General features: G+C 53.3%; 1 protein-coding gene across 1 annotated transcript in view; it reads left to right on the top strand.

Moving 5' to 3' along the window:
- The first annotated feature begins 220 nt into the window (after nucleotides 1–220).
- ZNF638 (zinc finger protein 638) overlaps nucleotides 221–22344 on the top strand; it is a 31000-nt gene continuing 8876 nt past the window's right edge. The window contains exons 1-19 of the mRNA XM_032685440.1: nucleotides 221–250; nucleotides 306–1142; nucleotides 6445–6506; nucleotides 6789–6827; nucleotides 7904–8208; nucleotides 9010–9350; nucleotides 9707–9853; nucleotides 11244–11375; nucleotides 12566–12624; nucleotides 12787–12830; nucleotides 13437–13508; nucleotides 13905–14060; nucleotides 15241–15293; nucleotides 15619–15750; nucleotides 15895–16023; nucleotides 16316–16357; nucleotides 17339–17479; nucleotides 17866–17991; nucleotides 22157–22206. Coding sequence (XP_032541331.1) covers nucleotides 221–250; nucleotides 306–1142; nucleotides 6445–6506; nucleotides 6789–6827; nucleotides 7904–8208; nucleotides 9010–9350; nucleotides 9707–9853; nucleotides 11244–11375; nucleotides 12566–12624; nucleotides 12787–12830; nucleotides 13437–13508; nucleotides 13905–14060; nucleotides 15241–15293; nucleotides 15619–15750; nucleotides 15895–16023; nucleotides 16316–16357; nucleotides 17339–17479; nucleotides 17866–17991; nucleotides 22157–22206 — 2897 coding nt within the window. The remainder of the gene's footprint in view (nucleotides 251–305; nucleotides 1143–6444; nucleotides 6507–6788; nucleotides 6828–7903; nucleotides 8209–9009; nucleotides 9351–9706; nucleotides 9854–11243; nucleotides 11376–12565; nucleotides 12625–12786; nucleotides 12831–13436; nucleotides 13509–13904; nucleotides 14061–15240; nucleotides 15294–15618; nucleotides 15751–15894; nucleotides 16024–16315; nucleotides 16358–17338; nucleotides 17480–17865; nucleotides 17992–22156; nucleotides 22207–22344) is intronic.

The following is a 22344-nucleotide window of genomic DNA, read 5'->3' as shown; positions in this document are numbered from 1 at the left end:
GAGACCCTCGCCCCAACCGCTGGACAGCGGCCCGTGCCCGGCCGGGACGGCCGCGCCAAAGCCGCCCGCGCCGGTGCCGGTGCTGGAGCAGAACTCGAGCGCCCAGAACCGCTACACGCCCGAGAGCGCCTCCAGCATTTTAGCGAGCTTCGGGCTGTCCACGAGGACCTGGAGGAGCTCAGCCGCTACCACCCCGACGACCAGCTGAACCCCGGAGAACATGCCGCGGATCCTGCGCGAGATCCGCATCGCAAGTATGGGCCAGCCCGTGCCCGGCTCCTGCGCACCCCGCCCGCGGGGACTAGCGGGTGGGCCGAGCCGGGCGCGCGGCCGTCAAGGGCAAGGTCATCGACTACGGGCACGCCAGCAAGTACGGCTACACCGAGGACCCGCTGGAGGTGTGCCCCTACGGCCCCGAGGGGCTCCCGGAGCCGCCCCTGGAGGCCTGCGTGTACAACGCCGAGGGCCCGGGCGCGGACGGCCGGGAGGACGTGCCGCGGGAGCAGAGCGTGCCGGTGCCCGTCCCGCCGCCCGCCGTGCCCTGCAACCCCGTGTTCCCGGCCGACGACCTGATGAAGCTGCCCGGCTTCCAGGGCGACTCCTCCGGCGCCCCGCCGTTCTTCCCGGCCGAGCCCCCGGCCAAGGGTGTCGGGGCTGTGCCCGGCGCCCGCCGCGCTGCCCGTGGTGACGCCCGTGTCGCAGGCGCCGATGCCGCCGGTGCTGCCGCCCATGATGCCGGCCCTGCTGCCCACGCCGCTGGCGCAGCCCCTGCTGCCGCCCGTGATGCCGCCGCTGGTGCAGCCGCCCGTGTCCCCAGCACGTCCTGCCTGCCCATGACGCCGCCGCCCTTCTCCGCCGGGCTCCTGGCCGCCATCAGCCAGCACGAGCAGAAGCAGCGCGACTCCGGCAGCGGCTCCGGCGCCTCCGGGAGGTCCGGAGGGGGCCACAAAGGCTTCCACTCCGAGGGGCCCATCAAGTCCCCGTTCGGGGTGGTGAAGGCGTCCTGGCTGCCCGTGTTCTCCGACTCCCAGAAGAGCAAACGCCTGCCCACCCCGTCCATGATGAACGACTACTATGCGACGTCGCCGCGAATATTCCCACATTTGTGTTCTCTGTGTAACCTTGAATGCACTCAGATGAAGGTGAGTGTCTTTCCCAGATTATCCCCTAAGCGTGTGCCCGGCACCTCTCCTGCCGCCCCGTTTTGGGGGCAGATTGTTTTCCTGGGAGTTCATGGATTGGGGTGCTGGTCGCCAGCCCGAGTGCCTGCTGTGCTTGGAAATGGCTGTAACGCTGTGTTCCCTTTCCCAGTTGCACTTCACAGCTGTTTTACACGTTGATTTTTAATTCTGTTTAACATCACGAGTGGTTTCTGCCTTTGCAGCGGGTTTCAAACAGCAGCGACACAAACCCTTGGCGGTGGAGGGAAACATTAACGTCACCGGGGGGACTAAAATCATGTCACAGGGTGGGGAGATGTTCGTGTGTTCACCCTCCCTGCTCCAAACCCTGCCTTCAAACAAACCAGCCCATTTAGAACCCGAAATTTCATCTTCCAGACGTGCTCTGTGTGAATGTTCCAGAGGCTGGAGCCTGGCTCGGGGGGGCCGCACGAAATGCCTCCATTCATCCGGCCCAGCTTCCAGCTCTGAAGGCACTCACAGTCCAGCCTTGAAGGGAGAATAAAAGGGAAAACTGGTGGATACTGGGAGATAAAAAACATCCTGGAAGCTGTGGCTTTTCCTGGAAGGCCCAGCATTTGATATATCAAAAATAAGGGAGAGGGTAACGAAAAACATTGGATAATTCATTAATAATTTTTTCACGTGTTTATATTGCACACAGTGTTTGAGCAACATGGGGAAAGGCTGGGGGGGGGAGGGACTTTTTGTAATTTGGCAAAATCCCAGAGGTTTTGGGCCCTGTTTCTGCTGTGGATTAAAAAACTGACTGACTGAAGGTGGGTTAGGGAAAAATAAACAGGAATTCCCAAGGTCTTTCCCCCAGGAAGCACTGAGGGCCAGGGAGATGGGCAGCTTGGAAGTGGGAAAGGAAGTGTGATTTAAAATAAAAATGGGTGAAATCGAACAAATCTGGGGGGGGGATGTTAATAAAGGGGGAAAGGGAATTAAAAAATTGAAGGGAAAAATAAAGGGAAGAAAAGAAGCACTTTGGGAAAGCGGGATCTGTGTAAATGGGAATTCTCCAGTCTCTCGCTTACGGGAGCCTGGGAAAATGAACCAAATGTTGTTACTAAAAATACTTGTTGACAAATTAGCTGGGAGGTTTTGGGGGTGGATTAAAGGTTATGAGTTCTTGTCCTGGTGGCCCTGCAGCACAGGATGTGTGTTCCCAGACATCCTGATCCGACTGCAGCCTCCCAGCCTCTGCTCCTGTCCCGCCTCCCTTGGCTCTGGCCTGGATTAGCTTCCTCCAGGGCACTGGTTGGTGTCTGTGCACCTCAGGCCTCATGGGACCGGCCCTGGTGACACAACAGTGGAGCCAAAGAACCAGAAGAGTCGAGGTTTCACTGCAAAAAAGAAAAGTTTGTTGAAGAAACGCTCGTCTTGTGGGTGGGTGAAGTGCAGCGAACGAACAATCCCTGTGGTTTGGTTCTGCAAATCACCTGTCTCAGCTGAGACCCCCCTGCAGAGCTGCTCCAGCCCTGGGAACAACAGCACAAGGACGTGGAGCTACTGCAGAGAGTCCAGAGGAGGCCCTGAGGCTGGAGCCCCTCTGCTCTGGAGCCAGGCAGCAAAGGGCAGAGTGTGACCCGAGAGCAGCCGAGGACGGTGGAAACACTTCTCTCCATCCCACTCCTGAAGGTGCTGAGTGTCTGAAGGGCAGGTTCCAGTCATGTTACAGTGGGGGGTTCCCAGTTCAGGTTTCTCACAGTGAAGAGCTGCAGTTTTTCATAGTTACCCTTAGTCCCCTCTTGGACTGAAGCCCAGACTCACCTCAGATTCAACGGGGCTGAAGGAGAAGCTGCGTTGCCCCTTGGAAGAGAATTCCAGCACATTCCCTGCCATTGGTCAGTAAAACCAGGGGTTTAACACCTGGATGTGAGACATCCTCCCCTCCAGTCCCTCCAGCCTGGCTCTGCCCTGAACGTGCCAACACTGGAGCTGAGTGTTCTCTGGATTGAAAATCCCTTCTGTTGTTGCCCAAGTCGTCCTGTTGGCTGTCCCTGCAGCTCTTCCTTAATTATCTCCCCGAATCAAGGAGCTCTGATGAAATCCAAGCTGAAGATGGCCTGGAGGTGTCTGCAGTACCAAAACACAGAGGTTGGAGTGTCAGACAGAAAATGTATTTTCTTGCTCTTCTGTAACGAAGAAACCATCCTGGACCTCCCTCCTACGGACTTTGATGTGTTTTTAAGGTGGTTTTTGGCTAATACACAGTTCAGAAGTCACAAGTTGTGGTATCTCCCATCTACATCCAGAGTTGTGCTGGATCTGCCTGGGAAAAATAGATATTTTTGGTCTTGGAACCCTTCTGGCAAGATGTGGATGACCCTGGGGTGCAGTGACTGATGGCAGATCAACAGGCCCCTCACCTGCCCCAGACATCGTGGGTTTGGGGTCAGTGGAGGTGCCCAGGGGCTGAAAGGTGGGTTTGGAGCAGCATCCCAAAGGGGACAGATCCCACCTTGTTTCTGCTGGGTAGGAAGGGACGTGGTCAGTGGTGGGTTTGGCAGTGCTGGGGAGGTTGGACTGGATGATCTCAGAGGGCTTTTCCCACCTCAGTGAGTCTGGGAAGGTCGCTGTGGCTCCCTCAGGGTTGTAGGAAAGGGAACCCTCACACAAGGTCGGCTTTTTGAGCCTTAAAAGTGGGATTGGAGACAGAAATTGGTGCTGCTTGGCCTGGAAGGTGTTGTCAAAAATTGGTGTCTTCGTGTCCTGCAGCGTGTTCAGGGCAGAGTGTCCAGCTCTGCCCTTGGTCAGGTGGAATGTCACCTCCCTCTTGTCTCCTCTCAGCTGTTCCCAAACCCCTCAGTGTGTGGAAGTGCTGTGTGAATATTTCATGGAGCAGCTCCTTTTCCCCCTTCAGCTCGTGTTATGCTGGGATAACAGAGTGGGATTTCTCCGCCTCCAAACACGTCCCGTTTGGAATGCAGTGGATTTGGAGTTTCCAGCACAAAGGGATCGTGTTTCCTGTGTATTTATCACAAGCTTTGTTCTCCAAACCGCTGTAAAGGGACGGCGGCGGCGTCTTGGACCTGGAACCGCGTGAAGTCACGGGGACTCCTTGTTCTTCACGGAGAATTGCACTGGGAATTCCTTTGCCGAGGGGAGTGTGAGACTGGAAACACTTTGCTCCCTCCCCTGCTGTGTCAGGACCTCGCTGGTGGAGATCCCTGAGGCAGAGGAGGGCGGGCTGGGATGAGGGAAGGGGGGGAGTTGGGTTGTGGAGCAGCTGCCGGAGGAGTCTGGATGGAAGTTCTTCCTCTTAGCAGGATGTGATGGGAAGGGATCCTGTCCTGTGGGGGAGGGATCCGTCTCTGGGGACTGATGGATGCCCAGAGATCCCTGGGAGTGTCCAAGGCCAGGCTGGAAGGGGCTTGGGGCAGCCTGGGCTGGTGGAAGGTGTCCCTGCCCACAGCAGGAGTGGGATGAGATGGACTTTTCCAACCCAGACTTTTCTGGGATTTCGTGGTGAGTCTGTAGACAGTGGAATATTCCTGAAGACTGAGAAGGGCCAGGAATGAGTCAAAGAGGAGCAACACCCATAAATCCAGAGTCCTGTAGCTCTGGGATGCAGGAGGGCTTTGGCACAGCCAAGACTTGGCGAAGAGAAGAACGTTGTCCTTGTCTGCTGGGAGGAGAATCTCCCTTTGTAATCCCAGGAACGGCATTGGATCAGCAGCTGGAGGCACTTGGAAAGCAAATGCCCTCCCTGGGCCTCACTGGCACCGTGTCCCTTTCTCTGGCACCGTGGAAGCGGAATTCTGGGAGCCAAATTCCCTTTAATTTCTACCAGCTCGTTTGATTTAGCCCTTGTGTCCTGGCTAAACTGACTGGAAAAATGGGATCCTTTGGACAGGATTGCTTAGAGATGGCCTGGAATTAGGGAAAACCAGTGTGTGCTGGTGAATTGCTGCTTCTGACTCGTGAGCTGGATGCAGAGTGATCCCAAACAGGTTTCCTGCCCCGTTTGGGGCAGTTGGGATGAGCAGAATGTTGGGAACACGGTGAGTGGATCCTCCAGTGCCTCTTGAGGTGGGTTGTTGGTGTCTGCAGGAAGCCACACCAAGTCTTGTGCTTCAAATGCAGGTTAGTTCCATTAAGCCCACAGGTTTCTGGGAGTTTGGGAATTCCTGGAGCACATCTGAGCTGGTGGTGTGAGTACCAGGAGTGGCCATTCCCTGCTGGAGCTGTGCCCTTCCCAGGGATCCTTCTTCTCCCACCACGAGCTCTGTGTCAGAGCCTTGGCAGAGGAACAAGAGGGTCTGATGCTGCCAGGGACACGTTGGAGCATCTTTTGTCTTCCAGACCAGCTTGTGCTTGGGAAAAGTGACGTGGAATTTCACAGCTGGGAATTACTTGCCCAGCCCGGCCTGCCAGCTGCGTTACACAGCTGTTATTTTATATTAATTATTACACATCTGATTGTATTTTATACTCCTAGAGCAGCTGGAAGTTGGTTTTTTAGGAATGTTTAATAATTATCACCGATACATTGCACCTTAGAGTTTCAGGCCATGGAATATCCCTTCTCCACAGCAAACTGGCTCCTTTGCCTCCCAGCTCCCCACACTGGGGACTGTCTGTGCTCACAGTTAAACCTGAGCTTAAGGATTTGTAAGTAAGGTTAAGATATTTTTCAAGCTCGAGGGCTTGCACTGTCTCTACTGAACCCCTCAGTTTTCCTCAAGATAAACCCCTTGCTGAGGTTCTTTAATGTAAAATAAATCAGTGTGTGTGTGAAGAACGTCCCGAGGCTCTGGGGTGACCTTCAGCCGTGACGTGATTGGGGGTGAATGTTCTGGGGCTCCAGGCGTGGGAAGCCAGGCTGGGGTGGGAATGAGATTTGACTTGGAGATGCCACGTCTGGGCTTCTGTGTTTTCCGGGTTTGCTGGGGGTGCTCATTGGTCTGACAGGCTGTGAAAGCCAGTAATGGCTTTATTTCCTTTAATTTGCCCAGTTATTGGATCAGCCTTTCCTGATCCGTGTGGTGACAGCCCCCGGGGTGCTGGGGGGGGTTAATTCCTTCATTTGTTTCATGGAACACGATGCATTTTGTTCACCTCTGTGTTCTGTGACACCCTGTGGTGATAATGTTTTAGTGGTTTTAATATCCCAAGTGGAAATTTGACCTTAAGACCGTTCCTAAGGTGAAATGTGGTGGAAGGCAGAACACACCAAACATCACTAGGGACTGTGGGCAGTGCTGACATGTTCCACTCTGATCCAACCTCTCTGGGTGTCCTTTCCCCCCCCCAGGACTGGATCCTGCACCAGAACAACCCTTCCCACATCGAGAGCTGCCGCAAGCTCCGCCAGCAGTAAGGGATCTGTGGGGATCTGCTTGGGAGGGGAGGGACAATAAATCCCAGCAGCAGTGAGGGATCTGCTTGGGATCCACTGGGAATGGCTTGGGAGGGGAGGGACGATAAATCTCACCCAGTGCCACCCCTGCCATGGGCAGGGACACCTTCCCCCAGCCCAGGGCTCCAGCCTGGCACACTCCCAGGGATGGGGCAGCCTGTTTTTAGGGTAAAAGGTGGGGTTTGTGCTGCAGGTGGGAGATCTGGCTTTTGCAGTGACACCTGTGTTCCCCCTGGCAGGTACCCGGAATGGAACCCCGAGGCTCACTCCTCCAGCAGGTAACTGCCTGTGCTTTCCCAGCTGTCCCAATTACTGGCTGTAATTAAGGCAGTTCCTTTCCCTGGTTTGCCCCCTGCAGCCTCTCTCATGGGGTCGTAGTTCTGGTGGAGAATTAGGGGGTGGTTTTGGGGAGTTTCTCCTGAGTTTGTAGAATCCCAGGCTGGGTTAGGTTGGGTTGGAGGGACCATGAAGCCCATCTCATTCCACCAGGGAATTCCACTAGTCTTGGTCCAGTTAATCCTGTTTGCAGCCTGGCCTCCAGAGATCCCTTGGGGAATGACATCATCACAGGCTGAAAAAACCCTGGAATTCATCAACTCCCATCTCTGACCTTTACTGTCTGTGATGAATTCTTTTTAAAAACACACCCTGTGCATTAATTCCCTTTGAAGCTCAGCAGAGTTGGGCTGGTTTACTGCTTCAGCATTTGAAAGTGTTTTGCCTCGTGTACAAATAGGGGGGATAGCACTGGAATTGTCCTTGGATTTTCCTGAGATTTTGCATTAATTGGTTTGACATCCTTCCTGGGAAGCTGAGTTCCAAAGCTGGGTGTGCAGGCCAGGCTGCTTTGCTGAGTGAGGTCTCTCTGTTACAAACCAGGAGGAAAAAAGCAAATAAACTTCTGAAACTTCCGTGAGGAGAATAATCACAGAATCACGGAATGGTTTGGGTTGGAAGGGACTTTAAAGCCCATCCAGTGCCACCCCTGCCATGGGCAGGGACACCTCCCACTATCCCAGGTTGCTCCAACCTGGCCTTGGACACTCCCAGGGATCCAGGGGCAGCCACAGCTTCTCTGCCCAACCTGTGCCAGGGCCTCCCCACCCTCACAGCCAGGAATTCTTTCCCTATATCCCATCTAACCCTCTGGCAGTGGGAAGCCATTCCCTGTGTGCTGTCCCTCCCTCCCTTGTCCCCAGTCCCTCTCCAGCTCTCCTGGAGCCCCTTCAGGCCCTGCCAGGGGCTCTCAGCTCTCCCTGGAGCCTTCTCTTCTCCAGGGGAACCCCCCCAGCTCTCCCAGTGCATTCCTCTTTCCCGCCTTGCCCAAGCTCTCCGTGTTCCCTCGTTCCCACAGGAATGCTGGGGACAGGAAGGAGAACCAGACCCCGAAGCACCGCTCCAGCTCCTCCAGCCCGAGCCGGCGGCGTTACCGCCCGGGGGGCTCCGGGTACCCCCTGCGGCGCTTCCGCTCCCGCTCCCGCAGCCCCGGGCGCTTCCGCCGGCCCCGGAGCCGCAGCCCCCCCCGGTACCTGCGACGGCCCAGCCCCCGGCACAGGTCCCGCTCCCCCCAGCGCCCCAGGAGCTCCCTGAGGCCCAGCTCCCGCTCCCACCGCTCCTCCAGCTCCGAGCGCTCCTCCCGCAGGTCCAGCCGCTCCGAAGGTGGGCATGGGGATGGGCATGGGCATGGGCATGGGCATGGGGGTGGGCATGGGGATGGGGATGAGCATGGGGATGGCCATGGGGATGGGGATGGCCATGGGCATGGGGATGGCCATGGGGATGGGGATGCGCTGCCAGAGCAGGACCTCCTGCCACTTCGGCAGCACCCAGCTGGCTTCCAGAGCTTTCCCTGGAAAATCCCGACCCGGGCTGCTTCCTTTGTGTGCTTCCAGAGCTTCGGGAGGTTCTGTGGGACAGAGGCCCAGGTGGGAAGTTGTGAAGGGACAGGCAGGTTCCAGGAGCTTTGTTAAGGGTCAAATACAAACCGTGGAAATGGAGGAGGGGGAGAAGCAACGAATAACCCAAATGTGAATTCTCCACAGAAAGCCAGCAGACAGGAAATTATTGTTGTAGCAGCTCGTTAAAGAATAATTAAAACCAACAAAGAGCAAGAGAAGGAGGCAGAATTTAGCAGAAGGCACCAAGATAGTAAGTACTGCTGGGCCTCAGTGTGAGAGAGGAGCAGAGGCTTCAAAAATCCCTCTTTTCCATCCCTGACATAGAACATTAAACGATATTTTGCGTTTTCTTTTGTCCGGCCCTTGGGATTTTTGTAGATGTTGTTTTGGAGTGTCACGTCCTGAGGTTTATTAATATTTACTGTGAAGGTTCTCTAAGCTCAGGCAGTCTCAGGGTTGGCTCAGGAGTGGGTGATGAAGCTGAAACTGTAGGAAAGAACAGAAATACCTGTAAATTGTATTTAAGGATAAATCCAACCCCCCTGGTTTCCCCCCCCCCCAGACAGAAAGGCAGCACTCGAGGCCGTCATGAAAACCCTGGGGCCTGAGTTCCTGGCAGAGTTCAAGAAACACAAATCACTCCAGGCAGCTGTGCAGGGATCCTTGGGGTCGGGAAGATCCTCATCCACTCATGGACCCCCGGGGAAGGTGTCTGGGAGCGTGAAGAAGCCGCTGAAGACAAGTGCTGCTCCAAAGGCTCCCAAGAAGGATGGGACTGCTGCGCCCGGGCCGAGTTCTGCCTCGTCCAAAACGGAGGAATCCGCCCAAAACAAGGAGGGGGAAGAGGATGAGGAAGATGAATCCGCAGGGAGCAGCAAACCTCAGTCTGCTTCGTACAACAGGGTGAGTTCCTGCGGGTTTTCCCTGCTTTTTAAGGACTTGGTTGGTGTTTCCCTTCAGGGGGTCGCTGGCAGGGTGACCCATTCCACGCGACACTGAGGTCTGCTGGCTGCAGGGAAGGGTGGGGATCCTGGAATCATGGAATGGTTTGGCTTGGGAGAGACCTTCAAGCCCATCCAGTCCCACCCCCTGCCACGTGTAGGGGCACCTCCCACTATCCCGGGCTGCTCCAAGCCCCGTCCAACCTGGCCTTGGACACTGCCAGGGATAGAGACTGAGGCAGAGCGGCAAAACAACGGGATTGTGGCAAAATCCCTGACTTGGGAAGTGTCTGTTTTCCTTCCTTGTCCCGTGTGTAGCTGCTGAGGGAGGACCTGCTGAGCTGTGGGACCGTCCTGCAGATCTCGGACCTGCCGGACGACGGATTTTCGGATCAGGACATCAAAAAGCTGGTGCAGCCCTTCGGCAAAGTGAGCGACCTGATCGTACTGCGCTCCAGGAACGAGGTGAGAGGGGCAGGGAACCAGCCAGGCAGGGAGAACCAGGGGCACGGGGAACCTCAGGGGAACAGGGAACACGAGGGACACGGGGAACCTCAGGGGAACAGGGAACACGAGGGACATGGGGAACCTCAGGGGAACAGGGAACACGAGGGATATGGGGAACCTCAGGGGAACAGGGAACACGAGGGACACGGGGAACCTCAGGGGAACAGGGAACACGAGGGACACGGGGAACCTCAGGGGAACAGGGAACACAAGGGACACGGGGAACCTCAGGGCAACAGGGAACACGAGGGACACGGGGAACCTCAGGGGAACAGGGAACACAAGGGACACGGGGAACCTCAGGGCAACAGGGAACACAAGGGACACGGGGAACCTCAGGGGAACATGGGACACGAGGGACACAGGGAACCTCTGGGCAACAGGGAACACGAGGGACGTGGGGAACCTCAGGGGAACCTCAGGGGAACAGGGAACACGAGGGACACGGGGAACCTCAGGGGAACCTCAGGGGAACAGGGAACACGAGGGACACGGGGAACCTCAGGGGAACCTCAGGGCAACAGGGAACATGAGGGGCACGGGGAACCTCAGGGCAACATGGAACATGAGGGACATGGGGAACCTCAGGGCAACAGGGAACATGAGGGACATGGGGAACCTCAGGGGAACAGGGAACATGAGGGACATGGGGAACCTCAGGGGAACATGGCACTAATGACAAACTACTGAGAAGCTTTAAGATCACATGTTATCTGGGAATAGCTGGAACTGGGAAACTGATACAAATTCAGACTCTACGTTTCTTCATTTTATTTTTTATATATATATATATATATATATATATATATATATATATATATATATATATATATATATATATATATATGTATGATTTGTACATATAACTTATGGATTCTTAATATATAATATGTTGTATATTATATATGTAGTATATGATATAATGCATATAATTTATAATGTATTATGTCGTATATTATACTATATAATATATATAACATATAATATATCACGTCTTTATCTGTTTACATCTATTTAATTTTACCTATAAATTATGTGCTATACATTATATATAATAACATAATACGTTATAGGTTACATACAATGTATACTTTAATATCTATAACGTATATTATGTATAATTATAAATTATCTGTATGTCATTTTTAAATTGTTCTGTTTTATTCTCCCTGAGCCGTGGCAGCTGGAGGCAGTGGGGTGGTTCTGGTGTAGCACTGAAATCCAGACTTGCCCGTCACATTCCATGTGGATTGAGCACCATGACCAGCAGGCTGGCTGAGGAGGGATCCCAGTGAGCTGTCCCTTGTGCCTGGAGGCACGGTGAGAGCTGGAATTCCCTGTGTTCCAGGCCTACCTGGAGATGAACTACAAGGAGGCCGTGATCGCTGCCGTCAAGTTCGGGGAGACGCAGCCGGTGCTGCTCAACGGGAAACGCATCCGGATCAGCGTGGCCGAGAAACCACGGGCACCCCCCGGCCAGGTGGGAGCCCCACACCCCAAACTGGGCTGGAGTTCTGCTCCAGGCACCCCCCGGCCAAGTGGGAGCCCCACACCCCAAACTGGGCTGGAGTTCTGCTCCAGACACCCCCCAGCCAGGTGGGAGCCCCACACCCCAAACTCGGCTGGAATTCTACTCCAGACACCCCCTGGCCAGGTGGGAGCATCACACCCCAATCCGGGCTGGAATTCTGCTCCAGAAACCCCCCAGACAGGTGGGAGCATCACATCCCAAACTGGGCTGGAATTCTGCTCCAGACAGCCTGGGCACCCCCTGGCCAGGTGGGAGCATCACACCCCAAACCGGGCTGGAATTCTGCTCCAGACACCCCAGGGGTTGGGAGCCTCACACCCCAAACCAGGCTGGAATTCTGCTCCAGACACCCCAGGGGTTGGGAGCCTCACACCCCAAACCAGGCTGGAATTCTGCTCCAGACACCCCAGGGGTTGGGAGCCTCACACCCCAATCCAGGCTGGAATTCTGCTCCAGACAGCCTGGGCACCCCCCGGCCAGGTGGGAGCATCACACCCCAAACTGGGCTGGAATTGTGCTCCGGGCACCCCCTGGCCAGGTGGGAGCCCCACACCCCAAACTGGGCTGGAATTCTGCTCCAGACACCCCAGGGGTGGGAGCCTCACATCCCAAACCGGGCTGGAATTCTGCTCCAGACACCCCGGGAAACACAGGGAGGGGTCAATGGCTTCAGCTGCAGAAACAGCTGCTTAAAATCCATGGGAAGTGCTCCTCTCCATCCCAGAATTCCCCTGCTTGGGTAAAAACAGATATGCAAAGGCACTCCCTCCTTCCAGATTTGCCTTTTCCTTGGGTAAATTTGGGATGCAAACGTGTGAATGCTGATGGAGATCTGTGGATAATAACAGTTTAGCAAGCAGTGAAAGATGCCAGCTGTATTTATATATGTGTTAAATACTATTAATTATTAATACTACTTTTAAGAATAATCCTATTTATATATGTGTGTACGTCTACACAAACAGATTTATAAAAAGTAGAGATCATATGTGAAAAATAACAGCTGAACAGTGAAGAACACAACATATACTTTATATACACTTAATTACTGTTGATAATTATTAATGATTTTTATGTGGCCACACATATTTACAAATAAAGTCCAAGTGCTGCAGTCACTGTTTTTCTTTCCATTCCAGGTCAAAAAGACCATAAAAAAACGAGTTCTGACTGTTAAAAAAACTTCAGCAAGTACCAAGTGAGTGTTGCCTTTGCCTAAATTAGAGTTAATGATAATGGCTGGGAACCAAATGGGCTCATATCTGTTTGGGGGGTTTTTTTCCTGGGTTTGAGCTTTTTAAAGCTGTTTTAATATTTGCTAATTGTCTTTAAAACTGATTATTTTTTATTCTCCTAATAGAAAAGTTCCAACCACCAGCACCAAGACCCCCAAACCCCTGACAGGTGAGACTGGGAGGGGGAGGTTGTCTGTTGTCTTTATTAATTAATTTATTGCCTTGATTGATTTATTTTATTACCTTTCCTGAGCAACTCTCACTTAGGGAGCAGCCATGATTTCTGTGGGAAATTGTGGGTTTTACAGATTTATTGATTCATTCCTCAGCATCTTTGTGGGGCTGAACTGCTGGGTTAGGTTTTGGGTGGGTTTTTTGGTCACATCAGTTGAATTGCTACAGGTTAAGCTGATTTTTGTGTGTATATTGTACATGTGTGTGTATATTATTGTATGTATAATATTCTATTTCATTGTTATATTTTATTTCTATTATACTTCATTATTATAATCACTTTCCATCTTTTATGGTATTATTATATTGCATGTATAATGTCTTTTTCTTCACGGTAATGTAATATCAATATTACTATAATATTGATAAGCAATATTTGTCTCAACAATTAATTTATTATTAGCATGCATGTGTAATATTGCTGTGCTATTTTACTGTAGTATGTGTATAATATTTGTTCTATGTATAATACTTCATATTGGTTTTAAGTTACATATAATCAGCATTTCTGCTGACAGCTGGTTTTGGGGTGTTTTTGTAGGTAAAAAGGAAAAGCTCAAGAAATCAGCAGTGCCAGGAGAACGAAAGGTGAAGAAAGCTCCGAGTGCTGCAGGTGAGAGGAGGGAGGACTTTCACCCTTCCCTGGGGAAGCAGGAGGTGCTTTTCCCTCCCCAGCACAGCCACTCCAGGCTGGCAGCCCAGGTTTCCTCACCTCTCCTGGCCTTGCCCACCAGTGGATCGTTCCACAGGCAAACACCCTCCTTGCAGGGATTGTCAGGGCTGTTTGTAGGTCGGGAATGGCCAAAAATCCAGGGAAGTGGGTGAGTCTGGGACAGAGGTTTCCCTGGGTGTCCATTTTCTGTCCATGTTCGAGGAGGAGCAGGGATTTATTGTTGGGAGGCCTCTGAGTATGTGACAGAAGATGCACAGTGCAGCTCATTCTGCTGCTGCAAATGGATTGATTGACCTGTAGAAACAACAAATGCCTTTTCCTGCTGGTCCCTGCCAGAACAAGCTGAGGATGGAGATCCCGAGCCCTCGGCAGAGCCCGGGGTGGGAGCTGAGGGAGCGGAGCCGTCAGATCCAAAGGGTGTCACGGAAGGGGATGGAATCCCAGAGCCTGCAATGCCCATGGAGAGCCAGCCCAGTCCCTCACCTGTGCCAGGTAACCCCTGGGTCTGTCCTGCCCTGTGCCATGGGGGGTGTGCAGTTGGACAGGGAGGTGTTTTATGGATTTGTTTGTTTGTCAGGGAGCCCATCCCAACCCCCTCAGGTGCCGGCACTGGATGTGCCTGAGGCTGATAAAGCTTTAATTAAACCAGGCAAACTGCAAGGTTGTCTTAAACCTCTCTGCTCTTGGGGGCTCCGTGAGCTCCTTTCCAGCCAGGAAATGGAAAGGACACGGGATTCCCGGAAATAAAATCTGTTAGAGCAGGTGCAGGGGCTGGACCAGAACTGGGGAGTTCATCGGGGTGGTGAAGGGGCTGAAAGCCCCCAGAGTGGCTGCAGACCCCTGAGAATTCTGTGTTTCAGCAGCCAGGACAGTCCTAGCAGGAGCTGTCAGTGTGACTTGGACACTTGCACTGACCCCCATGGATCCAGGCTCTCGGGGTGCTCTGTCTGCAGCTCCACCTCTGATTTAATCCCGTTGGATCAGTTGTTCCTGTTCTCCCCATGTTCTGTAACTCATCCATAGCAGACTGGGTGTTAAACCCAGCTCAAGTGTGGATTAATTCTCAGTTACTGTGCCTGAGATAGTACTGATAAGGAAAGGTCACAGAATCCTGGAATCATGGAATGGTTTGGGCTGGGAGAGACCTTAAATCCTGCCCAGTTCCACCCTTGCCATGGGCAGGGACACCTCCCACTATCCCAGGCTGCTCCAAGCCCCATCCAACCTGGCCTTGGACACTCCCAGAGATCCAGGGGCAGCCACAGCTTCTCTGGGAAATTCATTCCAGTCCCTTGCCACGCTCACAGGGAAGAATTCCTTCCCAATATCCCACCCAAATCTCCATTTTCCCAATTTGAAGTCATTCCCTGTGTCCTGTCCCTCCATCCCTTGTCCCAGGTCCCTCTCCAGCTCTCTTGGAGCCCCTTTAGGCACTGGAAGGGGGTCTCAGCTCTCCCTGGAGCCTTCTCTTCTCCAGGCTGGACATTCCCACCTTGGACCTGTTCTTTCTGGGAACATTTCCATAACACTGTCTGTGTCTCACCAATTTGTCACTGTTAAACATTTAATATTGATTTTTCACAAGGGATAAAAGGCAATGCAGGAAGTTCTTAAAGCTCTGAGGTGTTTAAAGCAACCTGCAGCACTGAACTCCTCCTTCCCTGTTTTTCAGAGCCTCCAGGAACGGGCACTCCGAGCGAGGAATCCACAGATCCCGCCAGGAAGGTCAGTGTGAGGGTGGGAATTGCAGGAACACACCTGGAGCCGTTTCCAGGTGTTGCTGTAATGTCTGAAAACGTCCAGTTTAACCCCCTTCCTGTTTGTTTCTGGTGAGAACACACTCCCAGACTGGTTTGGGTGCAGAGGGACCTTAAATCCCATCTAATCCCATCCCCTCCAGGGACACCTTCCACTAACCCAGGTTGCTCCAAGCCCATCCAGCCTGGCCTGGGACACCTCCAGGGCTTGGGCAGCCCCAGCTCTGTGCAGCCAGCTGGGATTTAGGGTGGAAGGAGTGGCAGTGCCATATAAAGTGCCTTGTGTCTTGCAGGACCTCGAGGACCTGTGTGTGGTCCTGGTTTCCAACCTGCCCGACAAGGGATATTCCGTGGAGGAAGTTTCCAACCTGGCAAAGCCCTTTGGAGGCCTGAAGGATGTGCTGATTCTGTCCTCTCACAAAAAGGTATTTCCATGGGGTTTGGTGGTGTTTCTGCCTGGAGGAGCAGCAGTGGAGTCTGTAAGGAGTGTAAATGAGGTGCGGGAAGCATCGGTGGGAGACGCCTTTGATAAATTCCAGTTTTCCTTTAAGTTTTTGTCTTTCTCTCAGGCATATCTGGAAATCAACAGGAAAGCTGCAGATTCCATGGTGAAATTCTACACCTGCTTCCCCATGTCCCTGGATGGAAAGCAGCTCTCCATCAGCATGGTGCCTCAGTACCAGACTGTCAGGGATGAAGTGAGTGAGGGAATCCAGGGAAGCTCCTGCTCAGCTGGGGACACCTCCCTTCAGAGCAGGATGTTTTTGTTTAAGATGGATTTTAAACACTGTCTGGTGTTTAAAACAAGGGGTTTGTGCCACTGAAAACTGATCCTGTTAAATGTCCTTGGGGTGCTGCTCTGGTGTGAGAGGAGCAGAGGGGCAGGGAGGTGTTGGTTTGAGTAATAAAGCCCAAATTAATCATTTGTGGGGAGTCAATGACTGTATTTTACAGCTCACATCTTATCTTTTCTCTTTTTTCTTTTTGAAGGAAGCCATATTTACTGCCCTGATTAAAGATTCTGACCCTCAGGTGAGTTACTCCCAACCTTTCCTCCACATACTCTCCAATCCCTTAATTTAACTGGCATTAGTGTCCTTCCTGTTGAAATATGGGGAACTGAACTGTTGTCTCAGTTTCCTCTTGAGTTAAATGTTTCCTGGAAGCTGGGAATGAACATACACAGCATTTCTGTACAGTGCAGGTACAGCTGAGTTAAACTGTATTTTTATTTCTGCTGGGAAAGGCATTTCCAGGCTGTTCCTGCAGGAGGGTCAGTCCCTGGGGATGGAGGGTCAGTCCTTAGGGATGGAGGGTCAGTCCCTGGGGATGGAGGGTCAGTCCTTAGGGATGGAGGGTCAGTCCCTGGGGATGGAGGGTCAGGCCCTGGGGATGATGGGTCAGTCCTTAGGGATGGAGGGTCAGTCCTTGGGGATGGAGGGTCAGTCCCTGGGGATGGAGGGTCAGTCCTTGGGGATGGAGGGTCAGTCCCTGGGGATGGAGGGTCAGTCCTTGGGGATGGAGGGTCAGGCCCTGGGGATGATGGGTCAGTCCTTAGGGATGGAGGGTCAGTCCTTGGGGATGGAACTGTGGGAATGTTGGCACAGGAGCCCCCAGGAGTGACTCCAAGAACAGCAGTGACAGAAGGATTTGCTTAAAGCCAGCAATAAACCACTTCCCAAGGAACCCCAAAGGCTTGAATTTCCCATTGGGAATGTTCCTGGGGAGATCTGCTCCCTCCTTATGGTTCTCCTGGGTACAGACAAAACTGCTCCAGTTTGTTGGGAATCAGTGTTTGCAAAACACACCCAACTTCCAAATATAAAAGGTCAGACTTATGTGGGATTTCAGGAGTCTGCTGGTGCCTTTGTGTCCCTTTGATCCTCCCAAAATCCTGGGATTTATTTGATGTTCCTGGGCACTGCCTGGGGAATGAGGTGTCTCTGAGGCTCTTCTGCCCCATAAAGTGTGTGCCAAGGTTAAAGCAGGTTTTGCCATCCCTTTTCTTTTTAGGTGAACACTGAATCCATCCATAACCAGTTTGTGCACCTTGGGAATTTGCCAGATGATGGATACAGGGAGCTGGAGGTGGTTTGTGTGGGGCTTCGCTTCGGGAAAGTCGACCATTATGTTGTGCTGAAGAATAAAAACAAGGTAAACACATTAAATGAATTCTGCAAAGGACCTTTTGGGGAGGGGAAAAAAGTTAGGTTTTTCATGGGGGAAACCTGGGAAAAAAATGAATTTCTGAGGAGGAGTGAAAATGTCAGAATTGCTGAAATTTTTGTTTTGGGACGTTTCAAAGGCAGTGACTCGCTCTGCTTTTTTATTTAGTTTTCATATTTTCATGTGTAAATCTAAAAATCCAAAACCTGAGGTGTTTTCAGCTTCAGGCCACGGGTTGGAACTTTTTAAAGGTGACTTTACAAACCCCTCATGGCTGAAAGGTGGGAGGTCCCAGCAGGGAAGGTGCTTTGCTGGGTCTGTTCAGGAGCAGGGAAGGGGAGGAATGTTTGCAGCCTGTGCTCTGTTCCCCCCAGGCCATCCTGCAGCTGGACACCCCCAGGTCAGCCCGCTCCATGCACAGCTTCCTGCAGCAGTACCCCTACAGCATGGGGGAGCACACCCTCAGCTGCTCCCTGTCCCCAAGGGGGGACCCTGCCCAGGTAACTCCTGCTCTGTCTGCCCCGGGGCTCGGGGGGATGGAACAGCCTGTGCCCAGGGAGCTGGGATGGAACAGGGAGCTGGGGATGGAACAGGGAGCTGGGATGGAACAGGGAGCTGGGATGGAACAGGGAGCTGGGACTGGAACAGCCTGTGCCCAGGGAACTGGGACTGGAACAGGGAGCTGGGATGGAACAGGGAGCTGGGATGGAACAGCCTGTGCCCAGGGAACTGGGACTGGAACAGGGAGCTGGGATGGAACAGGGAGCTGGGACTGGAACAGCCTGTGCCCAGGGAACTGGGATGGAACAGGGAGCTGGGGATGGAACAGGGAGCTGGGACTGGAACAGCCTGTGCCCAGGGAACTGGGACTGGAACAGGGAGCTGGGATGGAACAGGGAGCTGGGACTGGAACAGCCTGTGCCCAGGGAACTGGGATGGAACAGGGAGCTGGGGATGGAACAGGGAGCTGGGATGGAGCAGGGAGCTGGGATGGAGCAGGGAGCTGGGATGGAACAGGGAGCTGGGATGGAGCAGGGAGCTGGGATGGAACAGGGAGCTGGGATGGAACAGGGAGCTGGGATGGAACAGGGAGCTGGGATGGAACAGCCTGTGCCCAGGGAACTGGGACTGGAACAGGGAGCTGGGATGGAACAGGGAGCTGGGACTGGAACAGCCTGTGCCCAGGGAACTGGGGATGGAACAGGGAGCTGGGCTGGAACAGGGAGCTGGGCTGGAACAGGGAGCTGGGCTGGAACAGGGAGCTGGGATGGAACAGGGAGCTGGGCTGGAACAGGGAGCTGGGCTGGAACAGGGAGCTGGGGATGGAACAGCCTGTGCCCAGGGAACTGGGACTGGAACAGGGAGCTGGGATGGAACAGGGAGCTGGGATGGAACAGCCTGTGCCCAGGGAACTGGGATGGAACAGCCTGTGCCCAGGGAACTGGGACTGGAGCAGGGAGCTGGGATGGAACAGGGAGCTGGGATGGAACAGGGAGCTGGGATGGAACAGCCTGTGCCCAGGGAACTGGGACTGGAACAGGGAGCTGGGATGGAACAGGGAGCTGGGACTGGAACAGCCTGTGCCCAGGGAACTGGGGATGGAACAGGGAGCTGGGCTGGAACAGGGAGCTGGGCTGGAACAGGGAGCTGGGCTGGAACAGGGAGCTGGGATGGAACAGGGAGCTGGGCTGGAACAGGGAGCTGGGCTGGAACAGGGAGCTGGGGATGGAACAGCCTGTGCCCAGGGAACTGGGACTGGAACAGGGAGCTGGGATGGAACAGGGAGCTGGGATGGAACAGCCTGTGCCCAGGGAACTGGGATGGAACAGTCTGTGCCCAGGGAGCTGGGATGGAACAGGGAGCTGGGACTGGAACAGCCTGTGCCCAGGGAGCTGGGATGGAGCAGCCTGTGCCCAGGGAGCTGGGATGGAACAGGGAGGTGGGATGGAACAGCCTGTGCCCAGGGAGCTGGGATGGCACTGCCACTGCTCCCTCGGGATCTGCTGCTGGGGATGGGACTGTCCAGCAGCTGGAGCTGGATCAGCCAGTCTGTGCTCTGGGATGGAATCCTGCAATGGTTTGGGTGGGAAGGAGCCTCAAAGCCCATCCAGTGCCACCCCCTGCCATGGGCAGGGACACCTCCCACTGTCCCAGGTGCTCCAACCTGGCCTTGGACACTTCCAGGGATCCAGGGGCAGCCACAGCTTCTTTGCCCAACCTGGGCCAGGGCCTCCCCACCCTCCCAGCCAGGAATTCCTTCCCAATATCCCATCTATCCCTTCCCTCTGGCAGTGGGAAGCCATTCCCTGTGTCCATCCCTCCCTCCCTTGTCCCCAGTCCCTCTCCAGCTCTCCTGGAGCCCCTTCAGGCCCTGCCAGGGGCTCTCAGCTCTCCCTGGAGCCTTCTCTTCTCCAGGGGAACCCCCCCAGCTCTCCCAGCCTGGCTCCCCAGGAGACAGTGGGTGATTATCCCTGTGAATTCCTTTCTTGGAGCTCTCATTCCCCAGGTGTTGCTGTTCCCTTTCCCATGCCTTTGGGATCCCATTCCCACACCAGGATGTGCTGGAGGTTCTGGTTTCTGCCTTCACTTTTATTCACAGGAGAAAGTTCCAAATGACAACAAGGGCATCCATCCTTTTCTTCCACAGGGAGGGAAAACAGGCCCCAGCTGCCTTCCCAGCTCTTCCCATCCTGTCCTGACCCCTCATCCGTGGTGGAAGTGCTGCAGTTCCCTCTTTAGGAGCAATTAATGAGCCTCAATTCAGGATAGTCCCACTTTTCCCCTCCCTCCTTCTTCCACATCTTTCATTACCTGAACTTTGTAGCTGAGGAAAATTAACAAATCCTTAACAAGCTTTTACTCAAGTCTAATAATTGTAAGGAATAAGCTCCCTTAGCACTGAAAAATAAGGAAAAGACCCTTCCTTGTAGTCCTCACAGTGAGGAACATCCACCAGAGTGATTCAAATCTGCTTTTCCAGCTGCTCCCTGTGTCTGGAGTGACAGAAGAACATCCCTTTGTCCCTGGGAACGTTTCATCCGAAGTCAGTGCCAACAAAGAAGGGCATTCCCACCCTGTTTTCCAAACATTTCTTCCCAGCTGCACGTTTTGGGGCACTTAGAGCTGATGTAGGGGGGGAGCAGCCATGGAAGTGCTGCTCCATCCCTTTAGAGTTGGATTTCTGGAATTTTGCTGATAGTGTCTGAATTTAATGCCAAAAATAGGGAGGAAGTGTTGGAGCAGGAAGGAGGATGTGCCACTGGAGCACAGGATCATTCCCTGCTGGCAGTGCCCCTGTCACAGCTTTTGCCCCAGTGTCACAGCCAGCCTGTGCTTTGGGGTTAAACTCAGGGCTTTATTTCTGTCTGTAACTGAGGGGGAGACAGAAATGCCTGAGAAGAGGGAAAACTGATTTTTTTCCCAGCTGTTTTCCTCCACTGCATTTGGAGTCTGTTCCCTCTTGTCCATCTTCTCCATTCCCTGCCAAAGTCTGGGCTCTGTGCCTGGGGACCCAAAGGAACATGGGGTTAATTCCTCTGGAAACCTTTCAGTCAGATTCTGGAGAAAAAACCAAGTAGTTGTTAATTCCTTAGAAGATACTCTGTTACTTTGGGCACTTTTCTCTGGGATAAACGTTTACAGAAAACTGAAGGCCTTGGAATCACATCCATAAATAAAAGTGAATTCTGCTCTTCCTAATCCTGATTGTCTGCAGTGAGTTTGGGAAGTGCCTTTGGAAAGGAGGTGGAGATCTCAGCACTGAGGATTAAAGGGTTTTTTGGTTGTGGTGCCTTTTTCAGGAGACCTTATTTCATTTAACAGCCAATCCAGGAGTTTATTCTGTAGGAACACACAGTCATCCTGCAGGGAATGGCTGGATTTAAGGGATAGGGACTGGCCTGGGGGTCTTGTAGGTACTTGCTCAGCTTGGGGTGTAATTTGTTAGAGAAGGTGTGTGGCTGTTTGCTTAATAATATTAATAATATCAGTAATAAAAAGGAAGAGAAGGGGAAGAAGGAGGAGGAGAAGAAAGGGAAGAAGGAGAAGAAAGAGGAGAAGAAGGAGAAGAAAGAGGAGAAAGAAGAAGAAGAAAGGGCAGAAGGAGAAGAAAGAGGAGAAAGATAAGAAGAAGGAGGAGAAGGGGAAGAAGAAGGAGAAGAAGGGGGGAAAGGAGGAAGAGAAGAAGAAGGAGGAGAAGGGGAAGAAGAAGGGGGGAAAGGAGGAAGAGAAGAAGAAGAAGAAGGGGGGAAAGGAGGAAGAGAAGGGGAAGGAGAAGAAGGGGAAGAAGGAGGAGGAGAAGGAGAAGAAGAAAAGGGCAAGAACATGTTCCCCCTGAGCTCTGCAGCCATTCACATCCTCACAGTACAGCAAAGAAGGTGCTGTGTGGGCAGAGGAGTGTTGAACATCCCTCTCCTCCAGGTGTATCCCGGACCCAGAGCCAGTTCTGCTCCCAACCACGAGGGCTCTGAAGGGACACAAACCCTGAGTGCTGTGCCACTGTCTGCAGAGTGCTGTGCCACCCCCTCCAGTGTCAGCTCAGGGAATCCCTGCCCTGAGCTGTGGAACAATTCCCTGTGCTTTGATCTCCCATGTTTGGGGTGGTGGGCTCTGGAATGCTGGAGCCTCTGGAAGTGCTGAACACTGACCCTGGGTTTTGCCTTTCAGGCCGAAGCTGGGAAGAGAGACCCGAAGAGAGAGGAAGGGAGCAGAGCAAGGTATGGCCTGCAGGTGTTGGGGGGTTGTGTCTCCCTTTCCTTGGAATGCCCTGTCCATGATCTGGGGGGTGCTGAGCCTCTCTCCAGCCCAGCTCCATGGAAAATCCTGCTGGGAGCTCCCCCAGCCGTGTCCTGCTG

This window comes from Chiroxiphia lanceolata, chromosome 4 (genome assembly GCF_009829145.1).
Source record: "Chiroxiphia lanceolata isolate bChiLan1 chromosome 4, bChiLan1.pri, whole genome shotgun sequence".
Lineage (NCBI taxonomy): Eukaryota > Metazoa > Chordata > Aves > Passeriformes > Pipridae > Chiroxiphia > Chiroxiphia lanceolata.
The sequence above is the reverse complement of the archived record's forward strand: the minus strand, read 5'-3'. Positions and strand labels throughout refer to the sequence as shown.